Source organism: Ovis aries, chromosome 16, assembly GCF_016772045.2.
Source record: "Ovis aries strain OAR_USU_Benz2616 breed Rambouillet chromosome 16, ARS-UI_Ramb_v3.0, whole genome shotgun sequence".
Lineage (NCBI taxonomy): Eukaryota > Metazoa > Chordata > Mammalia > Artiodactyla > Bovidae > Ovis > Ovis aries.
The window spans coordinates 66,525,370-66,546,338 of record NC_056069.1 but is presented as its reverse complement, the minus strand read 5'-3'; the positions used below and the strand labels follow the sequence as shown (position 1 = coordinate 66,546,338).

Here is a 20,969-nt window from a genome sequence, read left to right as displayed (position 1 = left end):
GAACGGCAGAGGCTGCACCCACGCCGGCCTGAGGCGGCTCTGCGCGGAGGTCTGTCCTTCTCCACACTCACAGGTGGACAGCGCTGAGGTTCCCCTTGGCCGAGAGTGGCTTCAGTTATCCGAACCATGTCCTTTTCTTGTGGGTTTGTGCTCCTTTTAACTCCCAAGTCAGCTGCTGTGCATAGCCATTTCAGCTCTGTGTGGTTGGAGATGAGAGTGAACTTCTTAAGTGTAACAGGTGGATTGTAGGTAGTTTCTATCTTTTCACGTTTGGAAGGGATTTTGCTAGAAATACCATCGCACACATTACTCGCTGGCTTGCTCGGACGCTGTCAGTTGTGTCCAACTCTTTATAACCCCATGGATTATAGCCTGCCAGGCTCCTCTGTCCGTGGGGGTTCTCCAGGCAAGAATACTGGAGTGGGTTGCTGTGCCCTCTTCCAGGGGGTCTTCCCCACGCAGGGACTGAACCTTGTGTCTCTCATGTCTCCCGCATTGGCGGGTGGGTTCTTTTCCACTGGAACCATCTGGGAAGCCCTTGAAAGGCATTTCAGATCTTAACATTTCTGGAATCCTGGGAATCAGAAGGAATGGCTAGGGTGGAGGAGTTAAAAGGAAATGAAAAATCAAAACATTTGCCTGGTGGTGGTGGCTGCGTGGGGAAGCATGTGCAAGGCCTTGAGCTCACTGGGTTAGCCCCATCTCGGGTAGCCTGGTTTTCCTGTCTGGATGTGACTGGCTTCTTTGAGGGTCCTGACTTCTGAACCTCAGTTTCCCACTGTGGAAGGGGGCCCGCCCCTTCGCCGGGCCTGTCACATAAAAGGCAAGCGGGTGAGTTGTCACATGGAGGAGTTAGGAAGACCACTGGTTTCGTTCCTCCCTCTTCTCTAGAGAAATCGAAACCAAAAGTTAAATGGTTCTTGTTGCCAACCGAGTAGTGGCAGCGTTCCCTCTCAGGCCAGAGCCTTTGTGTTGGAGAGACGGCTACAGGGCACTGGGCGGGCCGGGGGCACGGCTGGAATAGCCCCACCGCGAGGCTGGGAAACGCTTTCTCCCTTTGATCCCAAAGAAACTTTTCTGCTTTTAAAAATTTAAACAGTGCCCAAGTCTTGTGTCCTCTAGGTTTAAGCGTCCTGTTTTCCCAGAGCTTCCAGGGTCCTCTGTGTATATTTACCGGGTGTGTGGGCGCTGCCCTGTGTAACTTGATTAGAAGCCTTTGGGAGTTTGGTCTTGTCTTGAGTAGAAGGGGCGGGTGTTACGCTGTTTCTCTGAGCTCCTTGCAGCCTTCAGCACGTGTTCTAGATCATGTCACAACTTGCGACTGAATAGCAGCTGTGTGTTGTGCAGGACAGCGGGGTGAGAGTCTGGGCGGGTGAGAACTAGGGCCACGCCGCCCGCAGGACGTTCGTGAGGATGGGGCCTGGTTCTGTGCTGCCCAGCGTGGGGGGCCACTGACCCACTGACACTCACAGGACTGAGGAGCTGGGTTTTCATCATAGTTAAATTTACTTTAAATTTAAACAGTTTTACGTTGGACAGCACTGAACTGCAGTAACTTAAGATTCTTTACTCAAAACACAGTGCTTGATTCAGTAACTGCTGCCTAAATAAATCCAAACCCTCACACCAGCAGAAGCCATGCTGCTCACCAAGTTACCACCAGAAAGCCCTGGAACAGTGTTTCTGAGTTTCTAGTGGAATTCCTTTCCCAGGGCTGGCATCTGCCGAGCGCACAAAGCATAAACTGGGTTCCTGGCGGAGGACCCCGACGGCCGGGGGGTCTGCTCCAGCAAGTGGGCGGCAGTCTCCTGCATCCCAGCCTCTTCCGCCGGGTGGTCTCGCTATCCCCGCCCGCCCCACATGAGGTTTCTCCCTGTAAGCGTTTTCCTTTTGTGTAGACGGAAAAGCACAGCCTGCCCAGGCCAATGTGATCTGGCCAGAGGTGCTGCCTGTGGGAGTGTCAGTCTGGCGCTGACCCTGGGGAGACAGCTGGAGACTGGGCTGGAGCTCACAGCTCTGCAGACCTGACCGCAGTGTGTCTGTTGTGGGTCATCTGCTGTTTCGCTTTCCTGGAGAGAGCAGACCAGGGGAGGGGGACCAAGGCCCTCCCTGCCTCAGGACTTTGAAGATCTGATGACCAGTGACAGAGCTGGGGGGCCTGGGGGGCCCTTCCGGCCTCTGAGGTCCGAGGAGTTCCCCAGGCATTCTGGAACTGCCTGGGGAAGCTGTGGTGAAGGCCACAGGACTCCTGCCATCGGGATTGTTCTTAGAAGTTGGGGGTCTATGAACAGTGAAGGGTTTGAGGAGCTGTTGACTTGGGTTCTTCCAGAAGACAACCGAGAGATGGAAAAGCAGGGCTGGCGAGCGTGTGGCTCCGCTGCCTCGGTGTCAGGGCTGCTCTCACTATCCTGCTTCCTCCCAGGTCCTTGGGCTCACTGTGAAGAGCAGGTTAAGTCTTGGTACATGATGTGTCTTGCTCAGGGTGCAGCTAGAAAGCCAAAGAACAGGCAAGCGCCTCAGCCTAGGCCTGCTGGACAAGAAACCCCGCTTCCCCACTGCCTGCTGGGGAGGGGTTGGTGCCCTCGGGAAGGCCCAGAGGAAGGAACGTGGTGAACATTCAGGGGAGCCTTGGTGCAGCGCACAGAGAGTATTCTGTTATTCAGAGGCATCTCCTCTGAATTTAAGCAGATGGGCTAAAACCTTGAGGTATAACTCTGGAAATGACTGAAATATAGGTAAGAGGATACTTTGCCTGGCTTGTGAAATGCAAAGGGATTCCAAAGTATTGTTACGAGTTATCTCCTGGAAAAAAGTGGATGATGAATCTGTCTGAAGAGTTGGTATCTCTATCAAAGACTGACTCACGAGGAACCGACGTACAAACCTCAGTGCAAGGTGAAGGTTAGAGGTAAGAATACAGAGCTGAGTCCAAATTCCAGAGACCAGGCACCTGTGAGAATTGTCAAAGGTTAAGGCTGGAGTGAAGGAAAGCTGGCAGAATTGGCCTCTCAGGATGGGTTTTAGAGTCAGCCCTTGGGAAGTGAGTAGCGGGCCGGGCTGGGGAAGACGGCTCCGTCCCGGGGCAGCTGGACAGGGCAGCTGGGCCTCTGCTGCGGGGACGGCAGTGGTCCTCAGTGCATGTCGTGGTGTTTATCAATCGTTGCGGGCCTCCCGAGCTCCCACTTCTCCAGGAGGAGGAGAGGGCGTGAGGCTCAAGCCGCTGAATCTGAGTGTGCTGTAGGCTGACTTAAAGAATGGTACTGTTTTTATAAAACAGATTTGTGTGTTTTTTTTTTTTTGGTAAAAAGTAGAAAGCTTAAAGTCACTCAAGCCTACCACCGGGAAATATCCACAGGCCCTCAGGTGACTGCCATTGTGGACATCTCTCTAAGTCCCATTTGGATGGACACATGGCATTATCAGCAGATGTACTTCAGTGTTCCTTAAATACAATTTACTGAATTATTAATTTTGCTTGAAAGCGAAAGTAGGATTCACTATCAAATAGAATAATAGTTTCTAAGAGCTCTTGTGGAGACGAAGAATATAAAAAAGATGATGAAAACCTTATGTGGCTAAGTGTAAAGAAAAGTTGGATTAAAAGTTTTTTTTTTTTTAATTATTTATTTTTGTGCTGGGTCTTCGTTGCTATGTGAGCTTTTTCTCCAGTTGTGGCTGGCAGGGCTCCTCTCTAGTTGCAGTGCATCTCGTCGCGGCTTCTCCTGTTCTGGAACACGGGCCCGGGAGCGCAGGCTCTGTGGTTGTGGTACGTGAGGCCCGCTGCTCCGAGGCCTGGGCACGTGGGGTCTTCTCTTGTTCTGGAACATGGTCTCTAGAGCGCTGGCTTTGTGGTTGTGGTGCGTGGGATCCGTTGCTCCAAGGCCTGGGCACGTGGGATCTTCTTGTCGCGGCTTCTCTTGTTCTGGAACATAGGCCCTGGAACGCGGGCTCCGTGGCTGTGGTGCGTGGGACTCACTGCTCCGAGGCCTGGGTGCGTGGGGTCTTCACTGGTCAGGGATCGAACCTGTGTTCCTTGTGTTGGCAGGCGGACTCTTTACCACTGAGCCACCAGGAGAGCCCTAGAGTAATAAGGTTAATAAGGTCACTTGCGTCTGCTTGCTGCCATACAGAGATGTGAGCCCTTGCTGGGGAGTTGCCACCCGCCAGAGTCACGTGTCGAAACCCTAGTGCACGTGGTGTGGTGGTGGTAAGAGGTGGGGTCTTTGTGGGTGATGGGCTCGGATGAGGGCAGGTGGTGCCTCATCGTGGGATGAGTGGCTTTATGGGAAGAGGACCGTGTTCCCGCGTTCTGTCTCCACCACACGGACACGGAGAGTTGGTAGTCCGTCCGCCCGGACGAGGCCCTCACTGTTGCCCATACGTGTGGGGAGCGGGCGCTGGGCTTGCCGTGCCCGGAGCCGTGTAAGGTGCCCGTCTGCGGGGCCCACGACATGGCCCTCTGTCCGTCCCCAGCTCCTGACACGGGCGCCGTTGTCTGTAGCCGCGCGTTAGACGTTGGTGTCTTGTTCCATCACTGTGATCACTGCCTTCGTTTATGGAGCTCCTCCTGAGTGCCAGGCCCCGTTCTGAGCACTGTGGACTCGTTGCGTCTTGATGATGATGCTGTGTTTCCCAGGGTAAACAGGCCCAGAGCGGCGGGGGTCCTGCCCTGCCCCCGCAGTCTGCAGTCACTCAGCCTCGATTCTGTACTTATGCAGACGTTGTGCTGGGCACCAGGCTGTCCCCACATGCCACCAGCTTTCCATGTTCTGGCGGGCGTCTTTGTGGGGCTGCCCTGTGTGTGAGCACTGGCGCTGGTTAGGATCTGAGCCCTCGCTCCCCCTGGCCCGCAGCCCCTGGCTGCTCCACGGGCCAGGGCCAACCCGTCTGGTGTACAGGAGAGCTCGTGGGCGTGTGCTCCCCGAAGCCTGCTGGGGGCCAGCGTTGTGACCTCAGTGTGCTGCCCACCGTCTCTTGGTGTTGTCAGAGATCTGAGGCAGGACAGAGCTCTGCTTAGGGACGCTGGTTGCTTCTGGATGCCCACCTGTCCGAGCCTGCCTCCCATCCTTACCTGGTCCTTTCTGTGGCATGGGCCCCGCCTCAGGCCTTCTTGCAGCCGCCCTGCCATCCTCAGACCAGGCTCTGCCTTGACTTTCGGTGCTGGGTGCTTGTTGGTTTCATCTTCCTGTTGGCGAGAGTCTTCCACCTTTTCCATGTGGACAGCCTGCCTTCTCTCTTTCCCCTCTCTGTCCGCCCTCCTTAAACTGGCCCTTCCCAGGCTGTGGCTGCAGCGGCTCCGCTGTGCTCCCTATGGCTCCTCACCCTCCTTTCGCCCCGTGTGTATGACCACATTCTTAGCTAGGTTTTCCATAGCATGAGGCACAGGAGTGGGTTTTCCTGACCCAGCCGGAGTCTGCTCCTGCACTGGGCTGCCATCCTGGTGGCCTCCGGCACCCTGGTCTCTGCCTCTCGGTTTGCTGTGCCGTGGTCCTGGGCTCTGGTCCCTGAGGATGCGGCATGAGGGTGTCTGAGCCCCCCCACTCCCCTGGCATGTTCCCTTCCTGGCCGTCTGCAGGCTGGAGGGGCTGCTGTGTCTTTGGCGGGCTCTTTGGCACCCGTGGCCCCTGGGTGGAGAGGAGAGTCTTGGGGCGAGTCTGTGGGCCACCTTTTGGGGCTTGAAGCCCGTCCCCTGAAGAGCTCAGCTTCTTGGGGCCCAGCTCCCGTCCTTTCATGGACTCGGGGTCTCCAGGCCTGGCGTCCGTCTGCTCTGAGGTGAGGTCAGCCCAGGGATGGCCGGCCCTCGCCGTCAGTGTGTTGGCCCCAGGCTCTCTCTGCTCCAGGCAGCATGGGTTCCTCTGGCCTGCAGGGCTGCCCTGATCTTTGAACATTTGTGATTGCCCTCTGTCGTAGCTCTCGCACCAGCTTACTGGGAGGCTGCCTATGACCCCACGCTGTGGAGTAGCCGTGACGTTGGCCGTGGCCACCATCCGGAATCTCTGCGGGGTGTGCTGTGCTTTGGGTTGGTTTAGTTGCTTGCTTGGCTTCCTCCTCTATGGCCCTGACCCAGCTCCACGAGATGACGGCCTGCTTTTCTCTGTCTGGTGCTCTCCATTGCCGGGGTCAGAGCCTGCTCCACCGGGGTTGGCTGAAGGAGCCAGACGATGACTTGCATCTGCTTTCTGGTCTTCAGTGTGGACTTAAACCTTCGGGGCCAGTGAGTTCTGTGCTTTGTCTTCCCTGCCTGCCTGTTTTTCCTCGTTTTCAGCGCTGTTGTGTCACCCCCTTTCTGTAAAATGTTTTCCTGGTCGTTTTGGGGGCCTTGGGAAGCTGGTGTGTGCTTTTGCTGGTGTCTTGAGCCAAAACCTGGGGCCCGACCCTGAGACTCGCGAGGTGGACGTGTCTCCCTCATGCTGGGCAGAACTGGAACAAATGATTTACAGCCTGCTCTACACACGTCGAGACCTTTTGCCGACTGAACGGAAAGTAAACATTTGATAGTTAAAAGTTATGTTTTTATTCTTCTGGTATCATAGGTCACACTTGACTTTGATGTATACACAAATACTGGATACTGTGAAATTAAGTAGCTTTAATTACAGTGAACTTTGAGAAATGCTGACATATGGGCATGTGGGGAGACTTGGCTCTCATGTGGCCAGTGGCGCACAGGCGCCTGGCAGTGATGAGCGCCCACGTGGTCACGTGCATGGTCTGCCGGGAGTGGGCTCAGGCTCACCGAGTGCCCCCCTGGGTCCTGGGGACATGGATGGTGGTTGGCAGCGCCCTCCATCAGGTGTGCCACCCAGCGTTCTCTGGGGAGAGGTGCACACGGCGTCTGGCGTCGGTGCCCAGCGGTCGGGGCCAGGGACAGAGCAGCTGGCTGGGCGGAGGTCTGCAGGAGGCGGGGGGCACACTGGGGAGCTTGGAGGTTCCAGGGGGCTCTCGCAGCAGCACGAGCAGAGACACGTGAACCTCGGGTTCCTCCCAGCAGGTTGTGTGTGGGCCGCGAGGCTCGGGCTGGATGCCAGCCCCTGAGCATCTCTAAGGCGGGAGGGGGAGGGGTTCTGAGGTCGTGCTCGTAAGGTTGTTGCAGGTGAGTGGCCCCAGCAGGCAGGCATGTGTGTCAGTTACTTGTCTGCATAGTAAGAATACTGATACGATAACACTGCTAGTGAAGTTTAGCAGTTTCTAACTTGGGAAGATCCCCCGGGTGAGGAAATGGCAACCTGCTCCAGTATTCTTGCCTGGGAAATCTCATGGACAGACTGCAGCCAGGTGGGCTGCAGTCCACGGGGTCCCATAGACCCAGACACGAGGGCGCACACATGCGACGTCTGCACGCAGCCTCAGAGTCCCACCGGACACAGCCCTCGGGCAGCAGCACTGTTGACAGGAGCCGGCCAGCGGGGGCCAGCCGGCAGTCCCTGGTATGGAGTGGCCAGAAAGACCAGCCGGGGTGGTGGACGTCGCCTTCCTCACTGGTCCACTCCGCTCAGTCATCCACGTCCCAGAGGTGGTTCTGGGCTTGTAGGGTGGCTTTCTTAGAAGGTCTGTCTCTCTGCTAATAAGCCAGTGACCTGGGCGTACTTTAACCAGAGCTCTAGGGCTCCACGGCATTGGAGATGAGCACAGGAAGAGGCCCCTGGGCCCCCAGGTGCCGAGCAGGGGCCCAGCCAGAGGGAGCGCGTGCGTGGGTTTGGCCTTAATGTGGAGGCTGAAGGGGGCCCGCCTGAAGAGGAGTGAAGCTCAGCAGTGTCTGACTTTGGTCTTTGGAGTAAAGTCAGTCACTAACCCTGCATGGGGACACTTTCTCTTGGCTTTGATTATAAAAGCAGTACAGTACTTACTGAAGAAATTTGGAAAATAAGGAAAAAAAAACGACCCATGCTACTTTTCTGTTCTTAACATATTTCTTTCTCATTTTTAACGCTGCTTTAAATGTGTCATAAATGGGTCATTTTGTATGTTTGTTTAAGTCTAACTCTAGATAAATGGCTCCTCGTGTCTGAAAAGGCTCTTTTAAATAATTTTTAAGGATGGAATTAATGTACATTGTTTCTCAAATAACTAGGAATAGATAGATACAACTTTTCACTTTTTACAAAAGCCTGTCCTGCGTATTTCTGCCCGTGTCTGTGTGTTGGGCGACTTGCTGAGCGTGACTCCCCAGCCTGTGGCTGAAGGTCAGGATCATGAGCTGCATGGCTGTGGGTTTGAGTCCTGATCAAATAATACTTGCCTGAAAGACTATAATGGCACCCTGTCCCATCGCTTTATAGCGAATACATGGTGAAAAAGTGGAAGCAGCGGTGGATCTCATTTTCTTGGGCTCCACAATCACTGTGTTCAGTGACTGCAGGTATGAAATTAAAAGATGCTTGCTCCTTGGAGGAAAAGCTTTGACAAACCTAGACAGTGTATTAAAAAGCAGAGACATCACTTTGCTGACAAAGGTTCATATAATCAAAGTTTCCGTTTTTCCGGTTGTCATGTACGGATGTGAGAGTTCCACGATAAGGCTGAGTGCCAAAGAATTGATGGTTTCGAATTGCGGTGCTGGAAAAGACTCTTGAGAGTCCCTAGGACTGCACGGAGATCAAACCAGTCGATCCTAAAGGAAATCAGTCCTGAATATTCATTGGAAGGACTGATGCTGAAGCTCCAATACTTTGGCTACCAGGTGGGAAGGGTGGACCCATTGGAAAAGACCCTGGTGCTGGGAAAGATTGAGGGCGGGAGGAGAAGGGGGCAACAGAGGATGAGATGGTTGGCTGGCATCACTGACTCGATGGACATGAGTTTGAGCTAGCTCTGGGAAATAGTGAAGGCCAGGGAAGCCTGGCCTGCTGCAGTCCATGGGGTCACAAAGAGTTGAACATGAATTGGCAGCTGAACAACAACAAAGACTATTTGGGAGATGCTAGTGAAAATGCTGGCAACGTGGATAGCATTGTGTAGTCTCCCAGAATAGTACTCTTTTCAGACTCTTAACCATATTGCTGCCCAGAAGATTACCCAGCTTACCTTCGTGAGTGTAAGCACGTCTGGAAATAGGACAGAAGATGTAGCTGTCTCCATCTGAGAAACGATCCAGCTCCTGGAGCCAGGAGCACGGCTGGGCGGTTCCCTCTGAGCCTTGCGGCCTGAAGGGCTTGTGCTGCGGCTGTCGTGCGGGGCTGGGTGGTGGGGTCCTGAGTTGTTGCATGTGGCTCAGCCAGGGGCCTTCTTGGCACCCTTTGCCCTGGCAGCCTCTTGGCTGTGAGCTCCTCCAGACTATGGGTCCTGGAGGGCATGCGGGCTCCTCAGGACCCCAGTGTCAGGAGGCTGAGCCCCACTGGTCATTTGCATCCCGTGACGGGTTGAGGACTTGCTTAGTGAGTGGGAGTTCCTTGCTGGCTTGCTCCAGCTGGTGGCTGTGGCAGTTCATGGTGCATCGTGGCAGAGCGATGGTTCTGAGCAGTTGTAACCACAGAAATCTCCGCTCACGCATCTGTGAAATGCTGAGGTTGGCTTTGTCCTGGTCTGTAGGAAGCTCTCAGGTGTCTTACCAGTCTTCTCTGTGTAGAAATTATGTTAGCATGTCTTTTCTGTTCTCGCAGTGGGTTTGTAAAGACATGCCTTAAGTTAACTGCCTCTGCCATGATTAATTAAGAGCTTCTGATATCTGACCTCTTGCTTTCTTCTGTGAGGAAGAGGAGATCGTTGTGGTTCTTGGGCCATTTGGAGCCCCAGGGCCCTTGCTTGGCGTGTGCAGTATGGTTGGGTTTGGTCTGCCAGGGTGAAGAGGCACTTCCCCTGATCCACACAGAGGCACCTCTGCTTCCCTCAGTTCAGGTGCTTGGACGTCGCCTGCACGCAGTTCTGTGTGAGTCATCCCAGGACCGATCTCTGGAGGGAAGGGGAGAGAAAGCTTGCTTTTTTTTAAAAAAAATTATCTTTGGCTGTGCTGGATCTTTGTTGCTGAGGGTGTGCTTTCTCTCGTTGTGGCCAGCAAGGGGCTCCTCCCTTGTGGAGCGCTGGCTCTCAGGTGCCTGGCTTCAGTCATGTGGCCTGCAGGCTTAGTTGCCCTGCAGCATGTGGGATCTTCCTGGACCAAGGGTCAAACCTGTGACCCCTGCATCAGCGGGCAGATTCTTAACCATTGGACCACCAGGGAAGTCCGAAAGCTTGCTTCTGCCAAGAGCTGAATTTGCATGGACCAGGGTGACAGAGTTGATGATTCCTGAGCTGCAGAGCCCTCTGGCCTGGCCCTCTTGTCCTGGGTTGGCCTTGGCCTGGCCTGGCGCCCCAGGGTCCCCCGTCCGTCACTGCGTCCTCCTCCTCCTCCTCCTCCTCCAGTCACTCAGCCCTCAGGACCCTCAGACCCTGGCAGCGGCTTCTCCAGAGGGCCTCTCTCTGCACTGGGAAGGCCCCGCAGCTTCCTGCAGGGCTGTGCTCTCAGGAGTCCCTGGACACAGGTGGGTGCTGGCGGATGCAGTGAGGCTGAGGTGCGGCCCCGCAGGCGGGTGGTGGGAGCCCTGGTTTGGCAACGACTCAGAGCACTTTGGAGGCACACCGGCTTTTGACCTTGTGGTTTCAGTCTCCTTACACTTTTGAGCTTAGGTTAAAAAGTTAACCTTTGACGGTCTCATTCACAGTGTTCTAAATAGTTGGTAGAGATAGTGATTGGTCTGTAACATTCTTTAAATGCAAATGATTTGTAATTAGCTCACTAACCATGTTTTAGAAAGGATTGTCCACCCCCAAAATAGAAGTCATTTGGTCATCCCCTGCAGGTCTGTCTGTCCAGGAGCCTGTGCTTTGCAGCCGCAGGGGGAGCAGGACTGTTCGTGCCGTCGTCGGTCGGGCGCCGGGCTCTCACTGTAAGAGAATTCAGGTGGCTTGAAAATCTCTAAGGCTCCAGTGGTTCACTCCAGATCTTTTCACCAAGGTACTGTTGGTGGCAGAAATGCAGAACATAAACATTGTGGAGCTGAGGAAGGGCGCTTCGGTTTCTGAGAATCCACTGGCTTATCAAGGCTTGTAAGGAGAGCTGGAAGGAGTGGGGGAGAGAGAGAATGAGAATACATCAACAGTGGAAGGTTCTTTTGCCTTTTTCACTGTAATCAAAAAGCCTGGCTTTCCACAGGCATTTGGAATTGACCAGGTTCATGGAGGGTGTGAAAGGGAGGGTGACTCGTGGTCAGCAGTAGGGGGGCTGTGGGGGCGGGGGCCGGGGCGTGGGGACCGCGGGGTGGGGAAGTTGGACGACTGAGTGCCCAGGAGCACGGTGCTCGTGGGCGTGGGCGCTGAAATGTCCTGTCACTGAGCTGGAGGAGGTTGTATTCATTCGTCTTGTTTTTCTTCTCCTCCTAAGCGATGAATGAAGTCTGATCTCTGACCGTGGCTTTCCTTAGAAAAAGCCACGGGGATCTCACATATAGGGGAACAGGCAGCCCTCTGTGCGTCCCCCTTGCAGACCTGCATCGGCAAGCGCTTGGCCTTCCCATTTGCCCCACTCCTGCCCACACTGTTCTAAGTACATTTCGTTGTCTTCGCTTCTGGTCCCTTGTGGAATCGTGTCTCCTGCCTGCTGTGGTGCATCGCCTGCCCTCTTGTTTGAGTGCAGAGATGTCTCCATGGAACCACTTGCAGACTGTGCTGCGCTGGCAGCGGGAGAAGGAGCTTCTCTGCCTGGGGCTGAGTGCCAGGGCCCCAGGCTGGGGAGGTGCTGCTGCCAGGCGCCCCCTTCGGAACCAGCCAGCCCTCGCTGGCTTTGGTTCAGATTTAGCCAATGTCGGAAGCCATGTAACCATGCCAGGTCAGCTTCTTCTGCAGGCGAAAATCCTCCTCCTGGAATGGGTCATCTGTTCTCTTGAATAGCTGTATTAGCTGTGAAATGACATAGTTTGGTACCCAACTTAATTCTGTCTTTTGCTCTTTAAAAAATTCACTGACTTGGATTTCGTAAATATGTACAGCAGCCATGTACCAGGTATTTACTAAATAGATACTGAAACAAATGCAAAAATTAATTTGGCTAATTAATGTACTAAGGTACTAAAAATTGAAAAGTCATTACCTTTTGAGTGGGTTTGAACTCTTATAAGAGAATGATTATAAGAAATGTCTTTTCTCATTTTTCAGTGAATCTTATTTTCTAATATTTAGGTTAAAAGTACATTTTAAAATAGGCCTCAGAGGCTTGTTTTCCAGTAGTTCCTTAATTAAAATTCACCGAAAATTCTGGTCTCACCATTTTCATCTTTCTTAAAACAGCCAGGAAGGGCATCAGTTCAGGACTTGTCCGTGGTGGTGTGTCAGTTTGAGAGCCTTCCGCCCTGACTGTTGAAGCCGCGTGTGGCCTTCGTGGCCCATCGCCAGGGCTGGAGTGTGTCAGAGCCTGCCTTGCAGGCACGGCGTGAACTGCTCTAGTTCCTCACCTGCCAGCAAGACTTCCCCACCACGTCCCAGCTGATGGCACCTCTCCAGAGGCTAGAGCCACCCCACACACAGCCATCCTGGGCTCCGCTTCTCGTGCATGACGCCTTTAGACCCTGTGATGGGCAGCAAGGACACCCGGGTCTCCTTAGCTGAGGGTGAGGTCTGTGTTGTGCAGAGGTTTCTGGAGGCGATTCTCTGCCTAGTGTCTGCAGAGTCACAGTCAGGCCTCATATCCCGTGATCCTCTGTGGCTCTCACTGCCTCCCCATGGTGCCTTGTGGCCAGCTTCTAATTCACGTGTTCCTTTGGATCTGAGGTGCCGTTACTTGCAGGAACTTGACCCATTTGAAATTGAAATATAAACTTCATATAGACAACTTTCTGTTCATCAGCCAGCTTAGAGGTGTACTGTTATGAAATGTACTGTGAAGAAAGAAAAATACTTAAGTCTGCATTTGTTTGATGCTCAGCCATTGATTGAAAGATGCATCCCAGTTTTAGACACATTGAAATGTTAAGGGAAAAAAGAGTACGTTTTTGTGATAATGGAAGAATAATAGTCTTTGCCCAATTACAAGTTACATCAGTTACTTGGAAAATGCTCTAATCAGGCACCATTATTTACCAGGGTCTTGTTGAGCTGTTAAGTCACAGTTTTGTGAATGTAGCAGTATGTATGTATATAAATTATATCAAGAACCATAACGCTTTCTTTAACAGTTGTTGCATGGTGTCTGACTCTTGGTGACCCCAAGGACTGTAGCCCGCCAGGCTCCTCTGCCCATGGGATTTCCCAGGCAAGAACGCAGAAGTGGGTTGCCATTTCCTGTTCCATTCTCTGTGTGTATTTAGTGTTATTTCCGGATGTTAAATACAATTAGCGGTGTAATGAGCACACTCATGGGTGAACTTGTATGTGCTTCCTCAGTTGTGTTTCCTCCAAAATGCATCTTTTTTCCTTGTTACTTTTTAAACATTATTATTATTTTTTATTTTTTTTTTTATTTTTTATTTTTAGTTTTTTATTTTTTAAATTTTAAAATCTTTAATTCTTACATGCATTCCCAAACATGAACCCCCCTCCCACCTCCCTCCCCATAACATCTCTGTGGGTCATCCCCATGCACCAGCCCCAAGCATGCTGCATCCTGCGTCAGACATAGACTGGCGATTCAATTCACATGATAGTATACATGTTAGAATGTCATTCTCCCAAATCATCCCACCCTCTCCCTCTCCCTCTGAGTCCAAAAGTCCGTTATACACATCTGTGTCTCTTTCCCTGTCTTGCATACAGGGTCGTCATTGCCATCTTCCTAAATTCCATATATATGTGTTATTATTATTTTTTAATTATGCACAATTTAAATTATTTTTTGGCCACACCATGGAGCATGCAGGATCTTTGTTCCCCAATCAGGGACCCAAACCCACGCCCCCTGCAGTGGAAACTTAAGAGTCTTAACCACTGGACACCAAGGAAGTCCTGTTCACTTTTCAATTTATACTTAGATGAGTACATTCTAATAAAACCCCCAAATTCCAGCAGCACCCAGGTGTCTATAGAGTAGGAGGTGGTCACTCTTGCCAGCTTGTCGATCACCTGGAGGAGGAAGCCTGGTGGCCTTGGCTTGTGGCCTCTTGGACCTTTCAGTGAGTTATGTGAACACAGGGTGTGCGTGTGTGTGTGTGCACACCCAGAGCCCAGGTGTTTCAGGCTCAGTGAGGGAACCTTCGTTCAGTCATATCCGTGATCAGCTGACCCCAGAGTGTGAGGTTCAGCCCGAGAGTGGGTTTTTCTTCTGTTTGGTATTTTCGTTTAAGACTTGGGCTCTGCCTCTGTATTACGTTTTCAGATGGAGAACGAGGCGGGAATCTGCCTGCCTTGCGTTCGTGGATACTGGGTCAGGATTCAGTTTGCAGAGAGGGAAAGTCATCGTGATGGTTCCCTGACCCCAGAGTGCCAGGACTGGGGAGGGGCAGGCGAAAGGGCTGTGGGTGCGCCGCTCTTAAACTCTCTAAGAAGGCCCCCGGGGCTTCTGTCGGGGCTCGCTGGTACCTGTAGGAGCAGGAGGTCCCTGATCTTTTAAGCGCCTGGGCCCTCCAGGTTACCGTCGCTCCGGCCGGTTTTGCGATCCCGCTTCTCTGATTCATGATAGAGGAGATGGTTCTGTGATGGTCACAGCATAGAAATTTCCTTGAGAGATGTGGGAACGGGTGACGCGGGCCCCGGGAGACACGATGGCTAAACTGCATGCTGATGTGAGACTTGAGTGTGGATTTTACACGGAGATCTTGTCAGCTGTGAGACTCCTTAGAGGTTTTGCTGTGTGAGAAGAGAAGAGCAACCATGTTCATTTTAGTTCTTGAGTAGAAAAGATCAAACCTCTTCCTGGCCACAGTTCTGTAAACCCCTTTGGAGAACTGAGGGTGCGTGCGTGTTCACTCTTGGACGCAACAGTCGTCAGGAGGCCCTGCCATGTGTCCTGGTGTGGTCGGCAGCGCTCGGTGTGGGAGTGTGCTGCCCCGACCATCACAGGCTGTGTCTTAGGCTGGTGGATGATGCTTGTGGTGTCCGTCAGTCCAGTCGCTCAGTCGTGTCTGCCTCTTTGCGGCCCCGTGGACTGCAGCACACCAGGCTTCCCTGTCCATCACCAGTTCCCTTACTTAAACTCATGTCCATATTGAATAGCAGCATCCCAGCTGTTTTATGTAGGACTGTGTGCCTTTTCCTAGGATACTTGGCTGTTTAGGTGACTTGTACTCAGGCATTGAGCTATCCAATGCAAGAGTCAGACACCTTCTGTGTGCTCATTTTTGATGACATTGTATAGGGAAGGCCAGGTCTTCAGTGACGAGGTCATCAGCAAACTATGTATTTGATCAAAACTTGATTGATCCCACACATATTGATGGAGTACCTGCCCCAAGCCAATGCTGAGACAGGCCGTGAGCAGGTGCCCTGTCCTAGAGGTCGCGTTCCCCTGACTGAGCCGGACTCCCGGCCACCCCCATGCCTACTGGGGGCGGGGGCGCTGCTCCTCCCGCCCGCAGGCCCTATTGGGTGGCTCTGTCTGCCCCCCAGCCCTCTCCTGCCTTTGGAGCTTCCTTCGTCTCAGGGCTCCTCCAAGAGCCTGAGCCGGAGGAGGCAGCTGCAGGGCTTTCTGATCTGTCCAGATGGTTGTCAGACCTAGTCGTGTCTTTCTGCACCATCGGGGCCTCCCATTCCAGAGCCACAGCTCTACCTGCCTGGAGGAAGAGCCCCAGGGTGGACCGGAGCCTTCTTGTCCAGCCAGGCCTCCAGCAGGATCCCTTCTATTCCCAGAGGCAAAGCAAGCATCCTCTTCCTGACACGTGCTACAGCAGTGGTGAATTTATAGATGCGGTTTATTACGCATCTCAGACACACATTCAGTGTGTCTCACTGGTGGAACAGGACAAGGCAAGTCAACAGCCATCTGACGCCGCCGCTGGTCACACGCGGCCCTGAGGGCAGGCCCCGGGAAGCTCAGGGGTGGCAGCGTGTGGCTGTGTCTCTCGCAACTGTCCTTTCCACTCTGTGGTGGTATCTGGGGGGTTGGAGTGGCCTGTCTCCTGATGCTTTCACATGTTAGATGTGTGAAACGTGAGCTCGGATTTGACCGCATCGGCTCTGCTGTCCTTCTTCCAAGTCTTCCAGCCAGTTGCCTGACTCCTCCAGGCCTGTGTCCTCAGTCAGCGTCTCTGCACCTCTGTGCTCTGCTCTTATCCACAGCGCTGAGCTGCAGGGGAGTGTGTGCCCCTGGTGCTGGGGTGGGCTGACTGCTCACCGACAGACGGCTGACCCAGGGGTGCGTGCGGCCTCCCGGCAGGTGCTGGGAACAAGGGCTGACATGCTCGCTAGCAGGAGGGTCCCTGGCTTGGTCACTTACCTGGCACATCTGTTCCTGCTGATGACCGTGCTGAGCTCGGGGAATTGTGGTTCACAGCTCTCACGACGTGCCATCTGAGCCACTGGAAGGGTTGCGGGAAAAGGCTCAGGATGTCATTGGCTCTCAGTCATTGTTGAGATGATAGAAGCTTTACCCTTTAAGTCTTGGAAACTTGATAGCTGTTTTGGTAAAATTACCGCATTTCAGTGTGGTATGACTTACTACCTTTTCTGATTGACTAAAAACTGGACTCATGGCTTAAGCAGTAGCAGGCTTGGGGTGGCGTTTCATTTGAAAAATTAGACATGGTGGGCTCCAGGTTAGGTCCCCGATGGGTGGTGGCCTCGCTGACACTGCCGACGCGCCGTGAAAAGGGTGTGTAGGGCTTGTCTCGTGCCCCGCCCTGGCTGGGCTTTCAGTGGCTTCATGTGGCTTGTGAACTGAGTGCTTGGACTGTCCGTGCAGGTGAGCTGTGTGGGGAGGCGATCCTGCGGGCAAGAGAGCCACAGCTGGCTGTGAGCTGGAGTCGGTGGAGGATGAGATGTCAGCTGTCTGGCCTCACCTTCATGGCTAGGCACCAGTTGGCTCCGTCAAGTCTTACCTGCTCTCAGGTAGACTGTCTTACTCACTATTAAGCTGATGTTGATGTTATTATTGAACGAATTTCACTTCTTTTTCTTTTCCGTACTAGTAATCAAACTTGGGATGGAACCAGGTAGATTTGACTTGATACATAATTTCTGGGAGTAAGTTATTTGCTCCCTTATCTTTAATCCCGTAAAGTAACTGAGGGTGACATGTCCTTCTTTCCAGCAGAACGATGACCCTACCTTGCTCCCCCAGGGGACTGGCAGAGAAGTGACTCTGGGGGCTGGGCTGTGAGGTGGCTTTCGGAGCCCACCGGTCTCTCCTGAAACCACTGCTTTTTATTTTATATCTTTGTTAGAAACGCTGGAGCGGGGGAGGGCTGAACTGACTGGTGTCCCTCACACCTTGGTCGCTGGCTCCCAAGTCGTGGCCTGGGCCCTTGTTGCTGATCCGGGGCGTTATCTCAGTGGGTCGGGCAGACCTGGCTGCTGAGACTCGGGCCTGCCAGGCTCCTGAGGTCAGGTGTCTTCTCCTGGCCTGGTCTGTCTCGGACCCCGCCGTGAGGGCGCCCCTGGGCCTGGAGCACACCCGGCTGAGGTGAGACCCCCGGGTAACTGGGGGCCCTGCCCTGCTTCCGTTGCGAGCACCCTTCATCTTCTCAGTTTCTTAACGTCACGTCACTGAGACGCTCCTTTCGGATAAGACTTCAGATACCAGTTGGAAGCTTTGGTACGATGCGCTCGTGTTACTCTGTATGTGCTAAGCCATACTGCATCCCCACAGAGGGGTCATTTCACCCTGCACTCCGGAGGAAACAAGAAGCTGGATTTTAAGTGGCCAGAGATACGCCTTAGTGTCGTGCTGATCTGATCACAGAACGAGATGTGTGGTTACATCTAATGGTAACTCTAGTGTGTTTCTCTTTTGTCCGCTAGACTTCACGAGGAAATAATTGACTTTTATAACTTCATGTCCCCTTGTCCTGAAGAAGCTGCCATGAGAAGAGAAGTGGTGAGGAGGATCGAGACCGTGGTCAAGGACCTCTGGCCGACGGCCGACGTGGGTATATGCGCCGTGTGCTGTGCCACTGCAGGCACCATGTGTCTGCGGGCCTGCGCAGACCCGGCGGGCGGGGCCCCCGCTGTGGCGCTGGGAGGGCGGCGGCCTCACCTTGTTAGAGAGCTTGTTAGAGAGGCCTGCGCCCCTGCCGAGGGCGACCTCAGGAACCCGGGCTGGGGGTAGGGCTCTGCGCAGCTTGCCGCCCCCCACCCCCACTGGTGGTTCTGAGCTTCTGACGTCTTCAAGTGTGAGGACTGTCTGCCTTGGGGAATTCTTTTTTGGAATCTTGTGATTATTTTCCTTGTTTGTAATATACCCTAAGATAAGTTTACCCCTTCCTGCATCAGACTGCATAGTAGGGTTCCATTGTGTGAACCCTGGAAGTGTTTGCTCGCAAGCTGCTTCCCCAGTGAGTGAATCACATGTGCTCATGGAGGCGCGCTCCGTGGGCCCTGGGCACTTGGGGGGCAGTGGGAGACGGCCCTCTGGTGCCCTGGCGTCCCTGCCCCCACCGCAGGAGTTTCGTCCCTGCCCTTGGGTGCCCTGGGACAGAGCCCTGTGCTGTTCACAGCCTGGACACCAGTGCTGCGCGGCTGTGGGTGCCACCAGGGGCTGTTTCGTCTTTTGATTCTGAGCTTTGGAGAATTCCCTTTGGGGCAGGCTTTTAACTTGAGGCTTGAGAGGATGCTCTCCGGTCAGTGGGGCCCCAGGCAGGAGCCGAGTGAACAGTGGCAGAGGGCGCTGCCCGCTTGTCCCGGGTCTGAGCCGCGCGCCCTCTGTTGCAGGTGCAGATATTCGGCAGCTTCAGCACCGGTCTCTACCTTCCCACCAGGTGAGCGCCTGCTCCGCACAGATAAGGGTGTGGTGGATGAAGCTGGGGCTGAGAGGCGGCGTCTGTGTGCGTGCTGAAGGCTGAAAGCAGCTTCCTTGTGTGCAAGTCTGAGGCTGGAAATGCAAACTGAAGGGAAAGGCCGCAGAGCACGGGGCAGATCGCAGGGAGCGGACGTCGACTTGGCCGTTCTGCCCCGGTCGGCCCCGGTCGCTTTGCCTCTCCTCTCGCCCTGACCGCTGACGGGGATGGGGAAGGAGGGGGTGGGGAAGACGGGAGCTGTGGAGCAGCGCAGCACAAGCAGTCCGCGCTCTTTGGATGCTTTTGAAAAGATACCTTTACATCTTAATGAAACTCAAGCAAAATTGCATTTGAATAGGATTTTGTGAGGATTTTTAATTGATAGAAAAATATCAAACAGGTGTTTGCATTTTAAAGCCATTCCCCAGCGTTTCCTCATAAAGAGTTTTTTAGTGTGCATCATTTTATTAAAAACTTGCATTCTGCTAAGCCAGTTCAATCCTCCAAGACTGAAGAGACTGCAGCCTCAGGATTTTTGGGGTGGCATTGGCGAGGCTGGTGGGGAGCTGGATTCACTGCAGGTGTCCGGGTCCACTCAGATGGGAGGGCCAGGCCTCCACGGTCCCTTTGTGGTGTGGCGACTCGGTCAGCGTCTGCTCTCCACCCGCGTTACAGTTAGTTCACAAACTTCCTTTTCTCTCACTAAGAGGGAGAGGCTGGTGGGATGATGTCGGCCCTGGAAGCACTGTGGGCCTGCAGCCGGTGTGTTGCTGTGCAGATAGGGAGCAGGGGTTTACTCTTGCTTCTCTCCCGTCCAGTGACATCGACCTAGTAGTCTTTGGGAAGTGGGAGCGCCCCCCACTGCAGCTGCTGGAGCAGGCCCTGCGGAAGCACAACGTGGCTGAGCCGGGCTCCATCAAGGTCTTGGACAAGGCGACGGTGAGTGCCGCTGCGGGGGGCCCCGCCCGAGCAGGGGGCGCACGGCCACCTGCTGCAGCCTGTGGGATTGGCTGGCGTGGTTGGCGGTGGGCACTGGTTCTGTCTGAAAACTCTCACTTCTCGTGTGAATGCACTTGTGTTGTTTTGTAGCTAGGGTTTCTAGCTGACGATATGTTTAGAGACCGTCTGGAGTACACATTATACTACAAACACTGCACTAAACTCTCGCTGCACTAAGATACACTACTGGGCATCCTTTGTGAAGCCGTGCAAGGAGGGGATAATCATACCCAAAGCAGGGCGCATTCAGAGGCTGCCCTCTGTGGAGAGTGGGGCCCAGTGATCAAACCATGGCGTTTATTACATAGAAAAAGGTTACCGTTTGCCAAGTTACACTTCAGAAAGAAGAACTTGCCTGGTCCTTTCCTGTTCCAAAAATGTCCACATGTGAAAAAACATACTTCCCTCAGGCAGAAGGTGGATGACCAGGCCTGTCTGGTGTGTGTGTCAGGGTCTGTCCAAGTCCAGAGCTCCGCACAGCCCAGGAGCCCTGTGTCAGTGGCCTGCTCCGTGACGCTCCTCAGTCTTGGCCCCGCCCCCTCTGTGGCACTGTCCCTCGTGCTGGGTGGCTGCTGGTCTCTGAGCGGGCATCGGTGTTTACATACAGAGCAGCCAAGGGAGCTCAGCCTGACTGTCCTGAGCAGCCCCCAGAATGTGAGTTTGGCAGTGTTACTACTAGTTCCCAGGATCAGAGGTTCATCCTGTGAGTATGGGATGTGTGTGTGTAAACTCCTTTTGTGTTTAAGGAGAAAACTCTCTGTATAACTTGGGAAACCTTTGATACCTGACCATAAACAACGTTGCCTATTAAAGCAAGTTTCCTAAATTAAATCTCTGCAGGTACCAATTATAAAACTGACAGACCAGGAAACGGAAGTTAAAGTCGACATCAGCTTTAACATGGAGACCGGGGTGCGGGCAGCAGAGTTCATCAAGAATTACATGAAGGTGCTGTCACCGCAAGTTAGCACAATGCAGATAAGGGGCTTAAGTCGGCTGACGTTTCCCTTTTAAATGTTGAAACCTTTAAACTGATGATAATCTTTAATGAGAAAGATGGTTGCAGATGGATTTACCTTAGAGTATTATTTCTTTGGAATTACATAGCTGTTTCGCAGCTTTGCCTTCCTTTCCTAATAA

The 20,969-nt window shown here is 53.5% G+C and overlaps 1 protein-coding gene across 2 annotated transcripts in view; it reads left to right on the top strand.

Annotated features, from left to right (window-relative positions):
- The window catches only part of TENT4A (terminal nucleotidyltransferase 4A), a 41,323-nt gene that overhangs the window by 7,370 nt on the left and 12,984 nt on the right, over positions 1-20,969 (top strand). For both annotated transcript variants that reach the window (XM_027980175.3, XM_027980174.3), the window contains exons 2-5: positions 17,857-17,980; positions 18,766-18,812; positions 19,649-19,769; positions 20,670-20,777. In XM_027980175.3, the coding sequence (XP_027835976.1) occupies positions 17,857-17,980; positions 18,766-18,812; positions 19,649-19,769; positions 20,670-20,777 (400 nt within the window). The remainder of the gene's footprint in view (positions 1-17,856; positions 17,981-18,765; positions 18,813-19,648; positions 19,770-20,669; positions 20,778-20,969) is intronic.